The sequence below is a fragment of the Sinocyclocheilus grahami genome, unplaced genomic scaffold, assembly GCF_001515645.1.
Source record: "Sinocyclocheilus grahami isolate Dianchi unplaced genomic scaffold, SAMN03320097.WGS_v1.1 scaffold336.1, whole genome shotgun sequence".
In the NCBI taxonomy this organism is placed as follows: Eukaryota; Metazoa; Chordata; class Actinopteri; order Cypriniformes; family Cyprinidae; genus Sinocyclocheilus; species Sinocyclocheilus grahami.
Genome location: NW_015505515.1, coordinates 584929 through 606602, shown reverse-complemented (window position 1 = coordinate 606602; position 21674 = coordinate 584929). Strand labels below are relative to the sequence as shown.

At 36.3% G+C, this 21674-nt stretch overlaps 1 protein-coding gene and 2 pseudogenes across 1 annotated transcript; all 3 read right to left on the bottom strand.

The window, feature by feature from the left end:
- Positions 1-1766: 1766 nt before the first annotated feature.
- LOC107602847 (beta-ureidopropionase-like) lies at positions 1767-6524 on the bottom strand. The gene is made up of 5 exons (XM_016295447.1): positions 6319-6524; positions 4449-4620; positions 4210-4297; positions 2346-2440; positions 1767-2176 (listed from the first exon to the last, which is right to left on the bottom strand). The coding sequence occupies exons 1-5, from the start codon at positions 6420-6422 to the stop codon at positions 1970-1972; spliced, it is 666 nt and encodes a 221-aa protein (XP_016150933.1). The 5' UTR covers positions 6423-6524; the 3' UTR covers positions 1767-1969.
- Positions 6525-9334: 2810 nt separating this feature from the next.
- LOC107602848 (uncharacterized protein C22orf15-like) lies at positions 9335-12543 on the bottom strand (annotated as a pseudogene).
- Positions 12544-18095: 5552 nt separating this feature from the next.
- On the bottom strand, positions 18096-19336 carry LOC107602827 (adenosine receptor A2a pseudogene; annotated as a pseudogene).
- Between the last annotated feature and the right edge of the window lie 2338 nt (positions 19337-21674).

Sequence of the window (21674 nt, the reverse complement as noted above, 5' to 3'; positions counted from 1 at the left end):
CACATGTTGGTTTTTATGGTTTATGAGGACTCTCCATAGGCGTAATGGTTTTTATACTGGTTTTAAACCGTATTTTCTATTGCCCTACACCAACTCTACCCCTAAACCTACCCCTTACAAGAAACTTTGTGCATTTTTAGATTTTCAAAAAACTCATTCTGAATGATTTATAAGCCTTTTGAATTACGGGACACTGAAAATGTCCTCATAAATCACCTTCTCGTTGTAATACCTCTGTCATACCCATGTCATTATACAAATTTGTGTCCTCATAAACCACATAAACATATACACACACACACACACACACACACACACAAACAAACTCGTTTAACCTGAAAATTTTTGAAAAATGACACCAAACATGCTGGAACAAATCTCTGATAACAAGAATTTCTATAGTGGTTGCATTGAACAGCAGTTAATCCAATAAAATACAGAAATGCCCATGTGGTGGCACAAAATACTGATAACTGTGTACAGAGGGGTTCAAAAATGTGGGGATTTTTTTTGTCACTTAAACCTGAAAATAAAGTTTTACGATTCTGAAAAACATAATACATTGTTACAACTTTTGTTCATGGTCATTTTTGTATAATACACTAGAGGTCCAAAGTTTGGAATTCTTTTTAAAATAAGATTTTTGTAATGTATGGTGACCATACCGGCCTTTTTACGGGACGCACCCTTGCCAGGATTTCTATATTGCCCAAAATATCCAGGTTTTGGCTGTTAGCACTGTGCAGATCGATCATTGTATGACATTATTTCACGAGAGCTATAGAGAGCAGAGCAGACGGCTCCTTATGCTTTCAAATTGCTCTCGCGGTACTTTGGTATCATACAACGATCGGTGCGCATTTCAAGTCGAATGAATGAACAAACATGTGCGCGTATTTGCATCGGTTTGACCGTTCTCACCTTCTCACGCACGACACGCCACGATTGATCGATTATGTACAATACCTGCATGTTATTGGTCAAACTACTTTGGATGTTTTAGCAATATAAAAATCATGGCCAGGACGTGACCCATATAAATGGCACATATGGCTACCCTATTGTAATGTTTTTGAAAAAAAAAAATCTTGTGCTCACTAAGGCTGGATTTATTTGATCAAAAATAAAACAGTAATATAGTGAAATATTATTTTTTTTCTATTGAAAATATTTTAAAATCATTACTCCAGTCTTCAGTGTCACATGATATCTCAGAAAGCATTCAATATGCTGATTTGCTGCTCAAGAATCATGTCTTATTAATTTACTATCACTGTTGTTGCTTCATTCAAACATTTGGGGCAATATTTTTAATTTAGCAAAGGGCATATTAAATTGATCAAAAGTGACTGTATAAGTGACAATTATAATGTTGCAAAAGATTTCAGATAAATGCTGTTCTTTTGAACTTTATATTCATTATATAAAATGTATCATGCTTTCCACAAAAAAAATATTAAGCAGCAAAAATTGTTTTCAATACTGATAATAATACAAACCATTGTTAATATTTGAGTACGAACAATAACAGATACAAACGGAGCTCAAAATCAGCATATTAAAATGATTTCTGAAAAATCATGTGACACTAAAGACTGAAGTAATGGCTGGTGAAAATTCAGTGTTGCCATAACAGGAATAAACACAATATTACCGTTTTACTGTATTTTAATCATATAAATGCAGCCTTGGTAAGCATGTTTCAAAAACACATACATTTTTTTTTTTTTTTTCTCATTATTCAAAACGGTTGACCGCAAATGTATATTTTAATACAGTACTACCTAATTCTAATTTGCATGTTTGTTTGTTTTATTCTACAAATGCAAAAGCATTTTCACTGTCTTAAACTTTTGGACTGCACTATATCAAAATTTAATTTACAGCTTAATTAACTCATCTTAGCTTAACGTAAACAAGTGATGACACTATTATTCTAAATATAGAGTGTGACTGTAGCTGTGTTCTTTCACACTGACAGTTGTTTGACTGTTATGCAGAGGGTGACACCGACCTCGTTGAAGTCTCCCACACGGGGAATGTGATTCTTCCGTGATTTGCCCAGAACATTGCCATTATTGGACACCACCACTGCAGTGTTCCACAATGTTCCACCGTGGATCTCATCTCTCTCCAAAATAGGAGACACCACCACCATGTTGTATTTTTTGGCCAGCTACAAAATGAAAATCAAGCACATGTGGTATCAGCATTAGAAGTAATGACTGCAGAAATAATCAATTAGTGGACTGAGGTTAAATATTTGACTAAAGACTGAGGTGATGCTTTATAGAAAAGGATGATCCTAACTTTTACAGGAAGACATCCATTTATTTAACTCTTACCTGAATACAAAAGCGTGTGGTGAGCCCATTCTCGGCCGATTCGGCAAACTCTGTCCAGGGCTCCCTCTCTCGTGTGCAAAATGCAAAAGGCATTGCTATGGATGGAGAACACAGGGAAAAAATAATGCGTTCCCTGAAAGAATTTATTACCAGAACTGATTTTTATTTATGAGAGTTCAAACTATCGAGATTGACTCTCCTTGGTGTCCACTAAAACGTTGTTTTGCTTGCTGAGAGTGAGGATGAGGAGTATAGTGGATAAGTTTATGGTCTTATTTTTCATCAGCAGTTGTTGTTTTGTTTAGAGCAGGACGAAATGTTATTTGTTTACATGGCATTTTTAAATGAATACTATCAAAGCAAACATGCTTCGTAGATTTGCATGGAAACACAGGAAGTCAGAGCTCAGGGGTCAAAGGTTTACGTGGGGTGGTGGTTAAGGGGGTTGAAGCCTGGGCAAAGAGACCTGTTGAGACCCAGAGGGAAGGAATGACCTTTGGGATGCCTGGAGAGTTTATAATTGTAGCATGAGACTCCCTTTCATCAGCTTGCATCCCTACAGCATGCCACAGCCAACACAAACAGACAAACTGCGAGCGCAGCTGTAACTTCGTCACTACTGTCCTGCTGTGCTCTGCTGATGTAAACCAGATTCTGCTGATGTCTTCACGGGCATGTTACATCACTGTAGGCCAAGAAGTCTTCTGATCCATATGCTCATAAATAAGCTCAGTAATTGCTTAGAGGACAACAGGAAATGGATATATAGAGCCGTGGAATAAAAAACAAAAACATTTGTGACTAAATATAGATAGTTGATCATGTGTTAAACAGTGTGACATGCTATTCTCCATCTAAAATTATTTTAAAAATTGCTTTAAATTAATTTAGAAATATGATGCATGTAGATTTTATTCATATTATATTGATTGATAGACTAATTACACCACAGGACTCTTGAAGTGAACTGTAAAAAACTGAAAGATTAGTAATCAATAATTACTTAAGATTAAACATTAAATTGCTCAGAAATGGTTATGTATTACATATATTATGTATTATATAATTGATTAATCGCATCCAAGAAAAAAGTTTGTGTTTACATAATATATGTATGTGTGCTGTGTATATTTATATATATATATATATATATATATGTATATATAAATACACACACATATATGTATATATTTATGAAATATGTACATGTATATATATTCATATTTATATATGATTTATATCATATATAAATATATTACATATTCCTCTTAAATATATACATGTATGTATATGTGTGCATTATATACATATAAATATACACAGCACACACACATATATTATGTAAACACAAACTTTTATCTTGGATGAGATTAATCACGATTAATCAATTTGACAGCACTAATATATAACTAATAATATATAATTAATATAATACCATTTATAAATAATTTAATGTTCGTATATACACACACACACACACATTTTGAACTGAATACATTCATATAATTTCAAACCTAACAGGATGTTCAATAAAGTCAGTAATTTTTTTGTCAACTAGGAATGTTGTGAAAATAAATAAATAAATAATTACATTTTGGTGAACAATTACGTAATATAAAAATACCTTGAAACGTTTTGCTTGTTAATATTGTTCAAAAGTGTGGTCTGATTAATTAAAACACCCCGCAACAAGGTTGGCCAATAAAAAAAACATAATAATATGCATGTATTTAATAAAATAGATGCCATAAACTTCTTATGACACCCGAGAGCTGTATATATTCCTGCTACATTTGGAGAGTGATGAATTCAGTGGAAAGAGAGTTAGATGCATGCATGTGTTTGTGTGTTTTTGTGTACTCACTCCAGGCTTCCTGGAAGCACACGATATTGACCCCACACATGGCTGCCACCTCCACCATCTCCCCCACTCGCTTGTGCAGAGCTGTGATCTGTGAAAGCAAAATGAGAATACTGAGCCAACAGTGGGATGAACTCAAATGTACAAAATACATATATGGAATTTGTTTTAGCATATGTACATATGGGCCTATCAGAGCCAAAATATGCTAGCTGGCCCTTATATGCACTGTGTTCTCTCACCTGTTCAAGTACAGGAGCATCAGTGGGTAGGACTATCTTGTTCTGAATGAGTCCCACGCGGACAGTTCTGGGTGGTCTGAGCTGCTCTGGAGAAGCCTCAAACACATAACCCTTCAGATCAAAATCTTGCTCCTCTGCTGCATCTAATGCACTCTGGGGAAGGTTCAGCTTCCTGAAAGGCATTACAATTTTAAATGTCAAACACTCAATAACTTCTTTAGTCAAACAAATTGATTATAGATCCATTTCCAATCTGCAGCATAGAACAACCTGCTGGTTGGTCTGGCCAGAGGAGAACTGGCCCCCCGACCAAGGTTTTTTTCTCCATTCTGTCACCGATGGAGTTTTGGTTCCTTGCTGCTGTCGCCTCTGGCTTGCTTAGTTGGGGAAACTTATTTTCCAGCGATATCGTCGACTTGATCGCACAGATACTATTTAAACTGAACTGAGCTGGATGATGACATCACTGAATTCATGATGAACTGCGTTTAACTGAAAATTTAGTGTTTACTATTGTCCTTTTGCATTATTGACACACTATTTTCCTATTTAATACTGTAAAGCTGCTTTGACACAATCTGTATTGTTAAAAGCGCTATATAAATAAAGGTGACTTGACTTGACTTGACAAATAGGGAAGAGCAGGGATGATTGTAATGGTCTGGGATACATTTGTTTTTCAGTTAAGGTCGTATGAAAACAATGGAGCAGTGTATGAAGAATGTACAGAGAACAACCAAACCATTACCAGCAGTGCTATGCACCCTTGCGGAAATTAACCATGGTTTTATTATAGTAAAAGTGTAATAACCATGATTTTTTGGCATATTGATTAACATTCGAATAACCACAATTGTATTACAAATACCATGGTTAAACTATTAGTGTAGCAACCCTATTGAAAAAAACAGCATATGCTGGTTAGGTATGTTTTGACGCTGGGATGCTGGTTTAAGATGGTCCTTTGCTGGTTTATACTGGTCCATTTGCTGGTTAATGTTGGTCCTTTGCCAGCACATGACCAGCATAAACCAGCAAAAGGACCAGCATAAACCAGCAAAGGACCAGCTTAAACCAGCAAAGGACCAGCTTAAACCAGCATCCCAGCATCAAAACATACCTAACCAGCATATGCTGGTTTTTCAACAGGGCCATGGTTAAACTATGGTTAGTGTAGTTTATTTGTGGTTACCATGGTTTAAGTATGTTTTTTGTAGTAAAACCATGATTTTCATAAGTGTTGATTTTAAAGTGTATTTCTCTGTCTATTTCAAAGTGTTTTTACTAAGTATATCTGAGGCAAAACATTTAGCAAGTTAGCAAAACCAAAAGGTTTTACAATTTCGATGCGGGGGTAAATAATTTATTTGCTTGAACAGACAAACTCTTTGGCTATTGTCATGTAGCCAAGAAGTTCGCGTTAGTAAATAATATTTAGTTTTTGAAGAAAAAAAAAATCGAAAATGAAACCAAGGAAAAGGTTACTTGTTTCTATTCATGGGACATCTATGGGAATTATATCGTCATATAAAGTTAGAGCATGTCAGATTTTGTCAAACTCACATCGTTAACATCAACGACATTCCCAGAGACCCCTTTGTGGCCAAAGTCCACCATAAATCATTTACTCAGTTTCAACCTAGATGTAGTTACGAAAATAAACTTCTATAAGAGCTCTCTTACATTTGGACGAGTGCTAACCGCTTGAACCTGTTAATCTCCTTAATTCTTTCAGATTTACCTAGTTTCACTGTACAGCAATTTCATATCAAATTAAAGTCAGCCGTCATCTGTGTGTGCGCTGCAGCTCCCTCCAGTCATAACTGAGCTCTGCTTTGTAGTCTTCGTCTAGTGAACACTTGTGACTTACGTAAGTTGTTTTCCGAACAGCAGTCTTCTGACTTCTCTGAGTTCAGCCTCAGGTACACATGTCTCCAGAACCTTCTCTAGCGATTCAAAGTCTTTCCCAGACATTTTGAGCTGTCGTCCTCGTGCTCAGTTCGCAGACAGAGTGAATTCACATTACTATTTAACTAGGACATGTCCAGCTTTACCTTTCCAGCTCTTATGCAATCTGTTCAAGACAGAGGGTCCAAGTGATCCCTACATGATTTGTTGTTGGCCTTCGTGTATTACCAAGTCAGGTTAAACCAAGTAAAACAGTTTTACATTTACATTTAGACATTTAGCAGACTCTTTCATCCAAAGCGACTAACAAATGAGGACAATGGAAGCAATCAAAATCAACAAAAGAGCAATGATATGCAAGTGCTATGACAAGTCTCAGTTAGCTTAATGCAGTACACGTAGCAAGGCTTTATTTAAATCATAATAAATAAAAAGAAAACAGCTAGAATAGAAAAAGAATAGAGCAAGCTAGTGTTAGAGGCCTTTTTTGCTTTTGTTAATTGTATAATAAATAAAAAGAAAACAATTAAATAGAATACAAAAAGATTAGAGAAGCAAGTTTTTTTAAAGAAAACAAGCAGTTAGTAAACAAATAGAGTGCAAGTCTAAAAGGGGCAAGTTTTTTTATATATAAAGAATAGAATTAGAATAGAGAGTGCTAATTTAGAGGGTCAAATAAAGGTGGAACAGATGTGTTTTTAGTCGTTTCTTGAAGATGGCTAAGGACTCAGCTGCTCGGATCGAGTTGGGCAGGTCATTCCACCAGCAGGGAACAGTTAATGTAAAAGTCTGTGAAAGTGATTTTGTGTCTCTTTGGGATGGCACAATAATGCATCGTTCACTTGCAGAACGCAAGCTTCTAGAGGGCACATAAGTCTGAAGTAATGAATTTAGGTAAAGGGGTGCAGAGCCAGTGGTGGTTTTGTAGGCAAACATTAATGCCTTTTGAATTTTTTTAATTTTAGTTTTCAGACCAAATGTATGACCTGTAGGCTTTTTAGCTGAAGGCATTTCTTTTTAAACGTAGGAATGCTGAAAAAGATATAGTGACCATAAAGTTTTTTTTGTTTTTTTTTAAACAGTCATTTTCTTACACAGTCATTCAAATTAACCTAATCTCTTTATATTTAATTAAACAATGAACAAATTATATACGCAATATCACTCGAGTACGAGAGCGATACCGGCTCTATATCAGCAGCCTTGTCCCGGAGCCCGGAGGCAATCACAGCCGCTGATATAGAGCCGGTATCACTCGAGTACGAGAGTGATATTGCATATTGATATATACAACAGTTCGACGAAACATGTGTAATTAAACAAGAAACAACAGAGTGCCTAATAAAACCCTCTTTTGTGCGGAACTACTTCCTTCCGCCACGGATTCAAAGCTCAAGTTGACAGTTAAACATAAGTCACTTTTAGAATTCGTATCAAGGGCATGTGCTGCTTCAGTTAGGTTATTAGTAAGAAATAATGAGGTTATAAGAGAGAAACAATGCGGCAAGATGTGTATCCAAATGAGAGAGAGAGAGACCGCGAAGCTAGACGTTTCTTCTTATATTAACTACTCTATGATTAGCTGAATGAATCGTCAAAAAAAAAAAACATAGACCCGGCTAGAACAAGCGGAGTGATACAAAATTGTGAAAGGGCATTCCTGTAGCGATACCAGTACGATATCTCACGGTTCTCAACCAATCAGATTTGAGAACCAGAACGAACTGTTGTATGAATATATATATATATATATATCGCATTACGTTAGGCTACATCTAAATGTTACATCTAATATATATCAAATTTGGGGTCAGTAAGATTTATTTTAACAAATGCATTTATTTGATACAGTAAAGTCTGTGATATTGTGAAACAGTGTCACATTTTAATATACACTATATTGCCAAAAGTATTGGGACACCCCCTTCTAATGAACCACAGAATGCTGCCATTAACCAATCACAATCAGGTATTTCACAGATCCGAGTCTAATAATTGCTTTTAGAGCAGCAGCAATGGAAATATGATAAAAGACTCCAATGCTAAATAAATAACTACCTTTATTAATAAAAATGAATGATTATACCAGTTTAATAATAGAAACATTTCTCCAGGCAAGTAACATAGTCCATTAGCTATAACTTTAGGCTGTTTACAGTTGCCAAGCAATTCAGCAACAGGTGTGTGTGTTTAGGGGTTTTGCAACAGGTATTTTACAAGGAAGTCTGTGATATTGTGAACAGTCTGAACTATAGTTTATACACTATATTGCCAAAAGTATTGGGACACCCCCTTCTAATGAACAGGCTTGACTTCTTTAGTAATTTCCATGAGTACCAATCTTAATATTTAAGCATATAATGATATTCTAGGGAATTGTGTGCTTCTAATTTTATAGCAACAGTTTGGACTGGACCCTTTTCTATTCTAACACGACAATGCCTCTGTGTATTAGGCAAGATTCAAAAAGAAATGATTGATTTCAGCCAATGATAAAGAATGATAAAGCCAAGTCTTAATCCCAGCTGAACACCTCTGGTGTGACTTTAAATGCTGACCTTGAGCCAAAAACTCATCACCAAACAATGACTTGTACATAAACTATATGGACAAAAGTATTGGGACACCCCCTTCTTTAGAGCAGAAAAAGGCACTTCCAAAACGGTGGCAACGTAAGATGGAAAACATAATTCATGTATTTAAAATTTGTATTTCCATCTCTGTTGCAACAGTTTTGGAAGTGTCTAAAATGACTGTACCCATATGTACAAGCCATTGGTGTTTAGTGATGAGTTTTTGGCTCAAGGTCTGCATATAAAGTCACACCAGAGATGCTCAACTGGGATTAGGACTTGGCTTTCTGCAGACCATGTCAAGTTCTTCCACACTGACTTGATCAATCATTTCTTTTTGAACCTTGCCTTATACACAGAGGCATTGTCATGTTACAATAGAAAAGGGTCCTGTCCATGGACTCTTCAGCTCCGAGGTGTTGTGATGGCTTTCTTAAAGTTGACAGCAGCTTTGATGCGGTTTTGACTTACTCCTCCTCTTTTAGATGCTCCACCCCTTTTGTCCCTCTCCTTTGAAGGATTTGACAGTTTTCTCAGAATCTCTAAATTTAGCAGAAAAACAGATTAGATTAAATAGAGAACCTACTATGTAATATCCATAACAAAAATCGTATATTTCTGCTAGTGAACATGTTAAATTCATTTTTTTTTTTTGATTTGTGGGAAATTCCTTTTAAAGAACAATATGATGAAAAGAAGTAGCAAGGAGTGTTTTTCTTGATATCAAATTCTTCCTTTTTAATAAATTATAGATGAACAAATGAGAAATAGAAGCATTGCCTGCTAGCTCAGGGTAACTTGTCCCAAAGTCAAAGACTGCAGTATACTTTGGACCTTCACTGCCTTCACCTCCTGCACAAGGGAACATACAAAGCTGTTTTTACTGATTTTCCATAGTTGTTGTGGTATCTGATGTACTTGAAGTAGGTGAGGGCAAACTCACATGATACATGCAATGGAATATAGCTCTCTCTCTCTCTCTCCTTCAGCAAACTGCTGACGAAGTTGGTGCTCTGTGCTCTCTCTGCCAAGTTCACCAGCTCTCCCATCCTGTCCACAGTCTCTACAGAGAACAGTTCTTTTTTTAGATCACCTACACTGAGTCTGTTCAGCTTCAAATTAACAGCTAGTAGCTTAGCAAGTGTGTTTCTGATTTTTAGTGTTGCTTGGAGCTGAACAACCCCCAGACCCTAAGAATAAAACTTCACAGTGTTTTTTAAAATAACTAATTATTTTAATAATTAAAAATAAAAGTGCTTCACGATGCCATAGAAGAACCTTTTTGTCTAAATGGTTCCATAAAGAACCTTTAACATCTTAAGAGCATTTGTGGCGAAAGAAGGTTCTTTCTTTTAAAAAAAAGGTAAGAAAGAGATGGTTCTTTAAAGACTCAATGGTTCTTTGTGGAACCAAAATGGTTCTTATATGGCATCGCTGTGAAGAACTATTTAAGCGCCTTTATTTTTAAGAGTGTAGTGTTTTGCACAGGCAGAGACAACATACTTATACTTCAAAAATTTAAGAATATAATTTAACCATTGAAATTAATGTTACATTAAACTTTTAAGTAACTCAATTCAAATCATCTTCAATATTAACCCATATTTGACCTGAGCTGAAGCATACTTTAAGTTACCTTGGGGATCCAGATTGCATTTTTCTTTTATGCAGTGGATGAAGTTTATAACCTTGCAATTTAGGTTCAATATCTCCTCTCTTCCCTCTGTAAGAAATATATTTGAAAAAATCCAGTTATAAAATAAAGGAACTTTTCTATAAAAAAATATAATGTTAAAGGGGTCATATGATGTTGCTAAAAAGAACAATATTTTGTGCATTTGGTGTAATGAAATGTGTTTATGCGGTTAAAAAAAACATTATTTTCCATCTTCTGTACATTATTGTTTCTCCTCTATGTCCCGCCTTTCTGAAACGCATCGATTTTTACAAAGCTCATCGGTCTGAAAAGCGAGGTGTGCTCTGATTGGCCAACTATCCAGTGCATTGTGATTGGCTGAATACCTCAAGCATGTGATGGAAATGTTACGCCCCTTACTATATTGTGATGTCGTCTCCAGGCCGGAGCGACGAGACAAAAACATGAAAACCCATTATAAACGAGGCATTTGTTACATCCAGTGGATTATAATGATTTATACTGTCTTTTTACACATTGTGTTGCATCGCGCCGCGTAAACATAAAACCATGTCTGCATTTCTGATCGGAGAAATGACAAACAACAAGCATTACTCTACACTGCTCAAAACTCGCGTTTGAATCATCAGTGGCAAATTATTTAAATATGAAAACTTACTTACAGTCTGTGAGTCAGAACAGCCGGCATTGTAGTCTACTCAGCCAGGAAACATGCAGAAACGCTGTACTCATCTGAATTTTGGGTTGAACTGTTCTGGAACAGTGTTGTAAATACAACTTAACCACTGATTTCTGGTCGTGTCCTCTTTTGGAATGCCAAACAAAGTAGTTTAGCTTTCACAACAAAACACACAGGGTCACACACGGCAGGCTTGAATGAGCGGCGGCAACCACATGTGACGACCCCGGGCTGGACTCCGCTTCGTCCACGGTGAAAGCTGATTCGGCGATCCACAGCGCAAAGTCGATGTATTTCCTCAGCGACCAGCACGGATCAGCTCCAGGCATGACGAAGCAGATATCTTCAAACAAAGTAGTTTCGCTTTCACAACGACACACACAGCGTCTTCACGACATGGCGGCCGCGGCAACAACAATACTACAGCGAGAATCAAAGTTAGGCCTTCTTTCTTTGCGTGAACATTTGGGCGGTGCTATGTAAATCTTCCCACATCGTGACGTAGACATGTGGGGGAGTGTTAGAACGAGCCGTTTTAGGTAGGTGTGGCTGACTCTTAACTTTTATAAAGAATATCTCTTTGGATTTGAGACTTTAGTCATTGCAACTTTACAGATCTTCTTTATGCACCAAGAGCTTGTAACACTCCAAAGAGAAAGGAAAAATTTAAATCACATCATATGACCACTTTAATATATACACTACTGTTCAAAAAGGGTAGGATTAATTTTTTTAAAAGAAAGAAATTAAACACTGTTATTCAGCAAGGAAGCATTAAATTGGTCAAAAGTGACAGTAAAGACATTTGTTTCAAAATATTTCTGTTTCAAATAAATGCTTTGTATTCCTCAAAGGATCCTGAAGAAAATGCATCACAGTTTTCATAAAAAATATTAAGCAGCACAACTGTTTTCAACATTAATAATAATAAGAAATATTCTTAAGCAGCAAATCAGCATATTAGAATTATTTCTGATGAATCATGTGAAACCAAAGACTGGAACAATGATGCTGAAAATTCAGCTTTGCCATCACAGGAATCAATTTTAAAATATCTTAAAAAAGGAAAGCATTATTTGAAACAATTGTAATGCTATTTCACAATATTACTGTTAACTTCAGCCTTGGTGAGCATAAGAAACTTCCCTCAAAAGCACTCAAAATCGTACAGTTTGTATTTATGTGTATGTATGTAATATGAATATATATAAATTATCCTGCACTTACCACCAAATATCACAGTAACGAACATCTCTGTCTTAAGATGCGTTTACTGTCTCAGCAGCCTGCAGTAACGAACGTGTCTGTTCACACAGTAGGAAAATAAAAGGTAGTTAAATGTTGTTGACGACAGCCATACCTAGAGACAAAGCCCCGGTTTATGAGGATTGCTGTAAAGTTCTACAGGACTGAATGTAATTGGCAGACTAGACTCAATGTAATCAGAATATTATCCTACTATGGATGAACTCCCCTCCTGGACTAGAATTTGCATTACATAAACAGCAGCATATTACCAGGCTACATTTTTCACTCACTACTCACAGTTTTTTCTCTCTCTCTCTCTCTCTCTCTGTAACCCCTTTGAAAAGAGAAGAGAGAAAGAACTCTTTTTTATGAAGCAGACCAGTCTGATTTGTCTCCATGAAGTTAGTACACAGACAGACAGGTTCTTTGATACTTTGAAGTACTTATCCGGGACATGTCTAGCTGAGTGGGGAAAATATCTATAGTCTTTTTCCCATGACTTTAAACGCAACAGTAAGAGAACAACACAAGTCCGTCCCAGTTGTGGCTATTTCAGTACTAACTTGGGAAAAAAGCTGTGCCATAAGAAATGAGTCTTGAATGACTAAGAGGTTAGCAAACTTCATTCATTTAAATGTCTGATGAAGTTTTGTCCCTGTACTTTAAACCACATGAATCGTGGTTTGAGTACAAGCTCATTTTGGAAGTGAATTATAAAGATAATATAATATGTAGGCCTATAACAAAAATTAAATTTTATAATGTAATAACAAATACCAAAAATGTTCTATTTCATAAATGCTGTTAGTTTGAACTTTCCATTCATTAAAAAATCCAAACAAATGTATCATGTTTCTACAAAAATATTAGGCTGCACAAAAATGATAATCAGAAATATTTCTTAAGCAGCAAATCAGCATATTAGAATGATTTCTGAAAGATCATGTGACACTGAAGACTGGAGTAATGGCTGCTGAAAATTCAGCTCTGCCATCACAAGAATAAAGCACATTTTAAAATATATTCAAATAGAAAACTGTTATTTAAAACTGTAATTATATTTCACAATATTTCCATTTAAATGTATTTTGATAAAAAAAAAATCTTTACCTCAAATGTTTGAACAGTATTGTAAATGCATTATAAAAACACCCAGTTGTATCATAGAATATATTAATTTACATGTTTTTTTCCCACCACACTTTTAAAATTAAAATATATTTTTAGTCATCTTGAGGCCCCTTTAATTGGGAGCTGAGGAGCCCTAGTGGGCCCCAGGCCCTCTGGTTGAGAACCGCTGTTTTATAGCACCATTGCTGATACACAATCCTGTAAATCTTGCCAGAATAACAGCCGATGAGACACAGACAGCAACTCCATGACAACACAGGCTTGAGCAGTCATAACCTCAAATGTTAAAAAAAAAATGTTATCAGTGTGTAAACATCATCAGCTTCATCAACAGGTCTTTTCCACAATTTTAGATGTGATATGAAGCCCTCTACGACCTTTATGTCAAATATTAGACCAATCAGCATGTTTGCTTAGTTCAATAAAATCTAGATGTGTGCCAAGGGTTAACATGTTTTATAAATATAGGGGAGACTGGAGGCAATTGTAAAAAAATGTTACATTTTCCTTCATACCTCACAGACTACTTGATATACACTTGTCATCTTTTGACATAAGAAACAAATATATAGGTGCACTAATTAATAATACAATTTATATATATTTCAAAGGACAAGACTATAATATAAAATTAAATGAAAGAAGTCAGTTGCCCCCTTTGTGTGGGCGATTGTAACAGTGTCTGGAGGCAATTGTAACACTGAAAAATAAGTCATATTAACCTATTGTATCTCGAATAAAGGCATACTTCAAAGTAATCACGTTATGCTGTAATATCCAATAATGTTGCTTAAGATTTTTTTTGTAGATGTCAGGCATCATATGCATTCAAAAAGCAAAAGTCTATTTCTATTTCTATTTCTATTTTTGTAGAAGACAACTATTCTAGAGGTAACTAGATTTAATTTTTTTTAATATAATATTTAATATATTATTTAAATATATGTTATTCTAATACATAATCAACTGATGAGTCAAGAGCAATCTTTAACCAAACTTTAATGAAATGTACAGAATATTAACAGAATAAAGGAGCTAGGTCTATATTAACATAGGTTGTTCATGTTAGCATACTTTTTTTTTTATCAATAACCTAAAGATAAAATGTAAGTTTAAATTTGCAATCATCTGAACTTTAAACAGCAGACGAAAAATACTGCACATACAAAAAGTAACTTTCATTCCTTCAAAATAAATGTATCGTTAAAAAAAAAAAATCTCCTGAGGTGCAATGATTATTACGCTTGTTCGAGATGAATCGGCGCTTCGCAGACCGATCGGCGTATGACATAAAAGTACCGATTGGAGAACAGACGACTCTTGTGCTTTTGAATTGCTCTCGCGGTACTTTGATGTCATACGCCGATGCGTCTGCGCAGCGCCAAAGCATCTGGAGCAAGCTTGTGTTCCCTTTTCACAGGCAGATCGAGAATCCTGCCAAGCCAAAGTCCCTTTAAGGTATTCTATAGTCTTTATTTGGCTGAGCCTGAGCATGTTGTAGTGTCATCATCACTCTAGCTTGTTTCTGATTGGAGGAATTGAATGTTACAACTGCCCCCTGATACAATTGAGACAGAGGGTCCGGGAAAGGTCAGTGAGCTGGAACTCGAACTCGGGACGCCTGAAGTGCAACGACAGTACCTATATGTCGGTGCAGACACAAATTGCTATTGTTGGTAAGATGATCCAAAAGCTCCGCTGGCACTGGCAGACACGGAGACCAGCCCAGGAGTCATAATCAGAGTTCATTAGGAAGATGGGTGTGAATACTGCATTTTTAGACGAGGAACACGGGTTCATTTAACATCATTTTGTGTCAACACACAATGAGCTTTTGTTTGAAATAACTCGAGCTGGATTACTGTAAATGTTTGTGTGTAAAACATTTTGTGAAAAATCCGTTAGCTCAAGAGCTTTTCAGCAGTTTTGATGCAGGCCTAGTCTGTCTACATACGATTCAATCTGAATCAGGTGTGTTTGAAGTAGGAAGATCTCTGTACCCAGATTTGTATATCTGTATATCATATGTGGAGCTCGATTCAGAAAAAGATAATGCTACCCTAAAATAGGCTACTCTAGAAATCTCTTGAGATGCACTAGTGCACCCTTTAACCTGGAATCTTTTGGGACTTTGGGAACGGGCTGGGAAAGATATGTTAGGATTCATAAGACCCTTCAGCGTGTGATCGAGTACAGCGGCCCAAGAGAAGGACTCTCCCGGGATGACCACTTCATGTCTCCATATCTGGAGACTCCTTCTTTGGAAGGAAAATCGCAAATCATTTTAAAGCCTGCACTTGAGCTATATCACACTTAGGCCAAGTAGTTTACCGATTATAAAATATTAAAGCAATATTATGAGCAATAGTATTTAATATATACAACCATTCAGTAAACATTAAGTTTTGAGTAGCTTACAGCATATTGCCCGTTTCTTCGTCTGTTCTTTCTAAACATCATCAAAAATAGTTTCAAACGCAGCCACATCGCACGTCACAGTAGCGGTGTTTTGTTACTGAATGAATCAGTGTTTGAAAAAAGAAAAGAAAAAATGAATCAGTGTTTGTGAATGAATCGTTTGAGTGAATGATTCATTGACTCACTCATAAAGAGTCACTTGTCGCCCACTATGACGTATCGATGTAACCTGTAGAAAAATCCCCACAATGCACTGGGTGACCAGAATTAACAGTTGCAACTAACAGTTTAACAAGGAAAAATAGAGGACAGAAAGAAAAAAATAGTAGAGTTTATATAAAGATTTCTGTTAGCTGCTGGTATTCTCTCATAACAATACTTGTTTGGTATGAGAAATTATGATACGCAATAGGATATTACAGTAACATCTTCATTTATTACACAAACTGTTAACTACATTATCTTTACAGACCTCTTATAATCAGGGATCTGTATGTGCTCAAACTTGTTATTTGACAACAGCCCTTCATGTGCAGCTGAGTAATGGCAATTTATTGATGTAGTAGGGGAAAATGTGTCCACGTTGCTATTTCTGTGGCCCAGTACTGATGATCTGATCTCATACAGATGTACGCTATGACGAAGCAGAGAGAAGTGGCACAAAACTCAAGCAATGGGTTGACGTGAAATCGCGTTTCATGAATTGTGCCTGAGCATTGTTGCAAAAGAGTGATGTTTAATTTAGATAATCTTTCCACAAATAAAATAAGGCAGGAAAAATAATTTTAGTTTAAACAAATGGTCAGTGAAATGAGGTGCTTAACCTTTAGGAAATGTTGATTGTCTCGTGCAATTTTCTGTTAATTTTATGAGATTTGCTAATTTTGCAACCCTTTTACCAACTTTGTCTAAACAGTTATTATGAAAAGTTGCAGTCAATAAGGCCAAAATAACCATTTTAAGTGAACACAGTGTGTTTACAATTAGCTACTTTTATGCTAGGCTACATTTATATGAGATATATAACTTATCTAATAGTTCTCAAAACAAAAAGCATGGGATGTGTGCCCTTAATACAATAAAAACCGAAATAATGGGACTCAAATGCAACCTATTTGTGGGAAGTTCCTCATAGAAAACCACAGAGTCAAAGAGTAACACTGCTTAAAACTTTTCACAGAGCCTACAAAATATGCAGCCAAAATACACGGCATGAGTTGCAATGCTGCATGCATATGCTAGCTTAATGAAATCTTGCTGACTAACATTCATTAACATGCTCGCCCAGTTCCCAGATAGAAATCAACTAACAAATCAGTTGTCTGTGGGTATCTGTGCATGTAGAAGTTTGGGTTTATGTTTGTGTTGCAGTGCAGATGCTGAGTGAGTGAAGAAAATAATCAGCAAGTGCTCCCAGTCTCAGTGCAAACCATTAGGAACTGTATTGAAAATGCTTTTTAAATTCCTGAATTTGAATTAAAGAAGCACACAGGATTACAGTAGAATTGTAATTCAAATTCGGATTTATGAAAGTAGAATTAAAATGGAAGTGCAGTGCAGACATTAGTAACATCTTACACACACTGCTCTAAATTTGATCAATAATGTTTACCTTATGGACCATGGTGGAAGAACATTTGTTAACTCCAACCTATAATATAAATATACCATATAATCAACAGATTCAAATGTTTCAATATATTTTTTTTATAATGTTATCTTGCAAAATGTAATGGACATTTTGTGGGTCTGTATGACAAATATAAAATAGTTTTTAATTTCTGTGTTAATTGTTGAGGGTATTGAATTTAAGACAAATATCTCTAAACAGTTTTACTGTTCTAATTTTGGGAATACTCAGATTAATTATCAATCAATTAATTTATTTTGTACTGAAAAAAATCTAATTCAACATCCTGTAACCAATTCCAACTCATGAACTGAAAAGGAGATTTTTAGAATTCACAATTTTTACATTTTTAAGACTGAAAAAAAACCTCATAAAAGAACTGATATTCATTTTTGATGCTCTTTAATATGTACATTATCCTTACATTAATTACAATATCAAACATACTCAGTTCTGAGCTACTACAGCTCCACAATAATGTCAAGTCCTTAAAAGAGCAAAAATACATACTTTGTATTTAATATTTTAGCCCATCATTTTTGAAGCAGCAATAAATAATTAGAATCCATCATTCAGAGTGTATTAATTATCAGGAAACCTCTGTGAGTTCAACACAGTGGGCTGTTTGTAGGTACAGAGCTGATTTAACATGAAGCGGCGAGGATGGATCCTTCCCATCCTTAATGTCAAGTACGGCATGCTTCCTGCATGCAACGCCCTCATTATTCCCAGTGAGCAGCAACTCTGGATGCCTCAGTCCCAGATGTCTGTGAGAATTAGTGAGTTCCATAGGCTGGTTGTCTAATACGGCGTTTTCTGTAGTAACAGGTCTGTGTGTGTGGCCGGGTTCAGCACTTTCACAACTGCTGGTGGAGCTGCTCTGTTCGGTGTAGAGGTCTCGCACCAGGCCGTTGACTTTAATCCGGAGAGAATCCGCCACACTCGTTCGGGCTGAAGTACTACGGGTGCTCCCGTTGCAAGAAAGAGGCTCTTGTCTACCCAAAATGTGATAGCGTACGATCTTCCGAAAAGTGTATCTGAATTCACGTATGCGGTAGGCGTAAATGAACGGGTTCACGACTGAGTTTGCATGCGAGAGAATTATAGCCAGGTACATGATAAGAACCGGCGGCCGTTCACACTTCGGACAAAACAGAGTGAAACAGTTGATGATGTGCAGCGGCAACCAGCAAACCGCGAACAGGCCAACGATAATCGCCAGAGATTTCGCGGCGTGGACCTCTTTCTGCAGGGTGGAGCGGGACTTGAGCTCGCAGTGTACAGCTTTGGACTCAATGCATTTGAGTTGGTGGCGTGCGGCCATGAAGATCCGTAGGTAAATGGCCAGCATGAGGAGCAAAGGCAGCAGCACGCAGGCGAAGAAGTTGAAGTAAACCATGTAGTCCATGACCACCACCTGCTCGAACAAACACTCCATCATACCGGGTGGACAGGTGCTGTTGAGGGCCTCTTCTGAGTGGGCTTTGTGCCAGCCTAACATGGGTGTTAGACCGATGATAACCGACAGGACCCAGCAGATCGCTATGATGGCTCTGGCACGCTGCCCGGTTACTAGGCTGTTGTATCTGGAAGAGAGAGAGAGAATCATGTTTTTCAAATTCCCCAGCCATAAGTGTTTGTTCCAGTTTGTCTAGACTGCACATCTAAAAGGTCCAAAGTACTAACAAAAGTATGCAAATGACAGCATGGCTAGAAACCTAGACATCTCTTTAAAAGTGCACTCACGTTTTCATGCTGGAATTAATACTGTATCTCAATTTCTCACAATTGCTATGTTGTTTAATGCAATTGTGACTAGCTCTTATAATTGACTTTTTATATCTCACAACTGCGATTTTATTTCTTGTAATTGCGACTAGTTCTTATAACTGTGACCATTTATATCTCAGAATTATGACTTTATACAACTTTATACTGTATATCTCACAATGTAACGATTTCTATATTTGGACTTTATTTTACCCAATTGCCATTTTATTCATTGTAATTGCGACTAGTTCTCACAATTCTCTTTATATCTTACAATCATAATTTTATTTCTTACAATTTCATTTTAAACTAGTTCTCACATTTCTGGCTTTATATCTTACAATTACATTTTTTCTCATAAATTGTGACTAGTTCTCACAATTATTTTTATATCTTACAATTATAATTTATTTTCTTGCAATTTTATTTGCGACTAGTTCTCACAATTCTGGCCTTGAATCTCCCGGTTACGATTTTATATTTCACAATTGCGTCTAGCTTTCATAATTGTGAATTGTGACTTTGCAAAATTGCAACTTACATCTCAATTGTGACTTCATATCTCACAATGTAACTCATATGTATCTCATAATTCATAAATTTATCTCATAATTACATAAGTCTAAAACTGGGTTCCATTTACTTGACCATTGTGATGGCATATAAAAACAGTTTGTACACTAGTGGGTTTCTTTATTTCTTTCACAAATACTTTTTTAATCATAGAAATTAATACTAATATAACTCAAAGTAAAATCTCGTAATTATGGTAATTTGGATACAACATGAACATTAGCCTGATGCAACCACAGTGCTAATGATCCTAGCATTCATTCACAGTTTCACATTTCCAGCAAATTCTCTCATTGGAGCAATTAAGAAGAAAGAATGTGCTCAGAAATGTCAGTGTTTGGAACAGAAATCTATTTTGAGAGTCTCTTTTTGGGCCAGTGTGGGAGAACAGCTGAGTTCCTTGGCCTCTATTTGTCTCATTCTCCAGATGTGGAAGTTCAGTGAGCCACACAGAGAAAACATCCCCGTCCCCCACTCAAAACCTGCTGACAGGACGTGGACGCACACGCAGTCTATCACACATCTCATTGAAACCAGCTGAACTGACCATTCTAAAACACAAGAGATACTATTATCCCAACATTACCTCAATCTCCATTAGCATGTTAGCTGCTCATTCTGAACAGTGCTAATTGACTCATTATGAAGTGTAAAGAGGTTATGGAATAAAACTGGCATCTGATAAAAGACTTATGACTGACAAAAAAAAAAAAGAAGTGGATACTTGCTAAGTAAATCTGTGCAAACTATTAGCAAAAACATTACAGAGTAAATCAGATTTATGATAGGTTATGCTTAAAGACAGCCTCAAAATCAAGAGTTTAGGCCTTGCTATGCTCTTAAATAATTTTCACCCAAAAATAGCCAAGAATCTTGTTGGAAAGACACAGTGTGTCCCATTACTGGGACATTCAGTGTAAAAAAAAAAAAAGCATGGTATGTCCCGACAAATGGGAACAGTGCCATGTGTGGTTAATTCTTGAAAAGACCAGCTTAAACCAGCATAAATCTCCAGGCTGGCTGGTTCCTTGTTGAAAAAAAAAATATTTAAGCCAGCCTAACTTAATTTGCTGGTCTAATATGGTTTATCAGCCTTTGGGGTAATCATTTTTCAGCAAGACCATCTGAAGACCTGAACACTTAAACCAGAATAAATCTCCATACTGGTCCAGCCAGTCTAAGTTAATTTGCTGGTCTTAGCTGGTTTTAGAGGAGTTTTGATCACTTTTCAGCTAGGCCTGCTTAAAGGGATAGTTCACCCAAAAATGAAAATTTGATGTTCATCTGCTTACCCCCCAGGGCATCCAAGATGTAGGTGACCTTGTTTCTTCAGTAGAACACAAACGAAGATGTTTAACTCAAACCGTTGCAGTCTGTCAGTCTTATAATGGAAGTGAATGGGAATCACGGCTTTGAGAGTAAAAAAAACATACACAAACAAAACCAAATTAAACCCTGTGGCTCGTGACGATACAATGATGTGTAAAGACACGAAACGATCGGTCTGTGCAAGAAACTGAACAGTATTTATATAGTTTTTTACCTTCAGCCGTCGTCTTCTTCAGCCGGCACGTGACGCGTCTTCTTCTTCTTGCTTTACGGCGGATCGCAGACTTATAAGTGCATTACCGCCACCTAT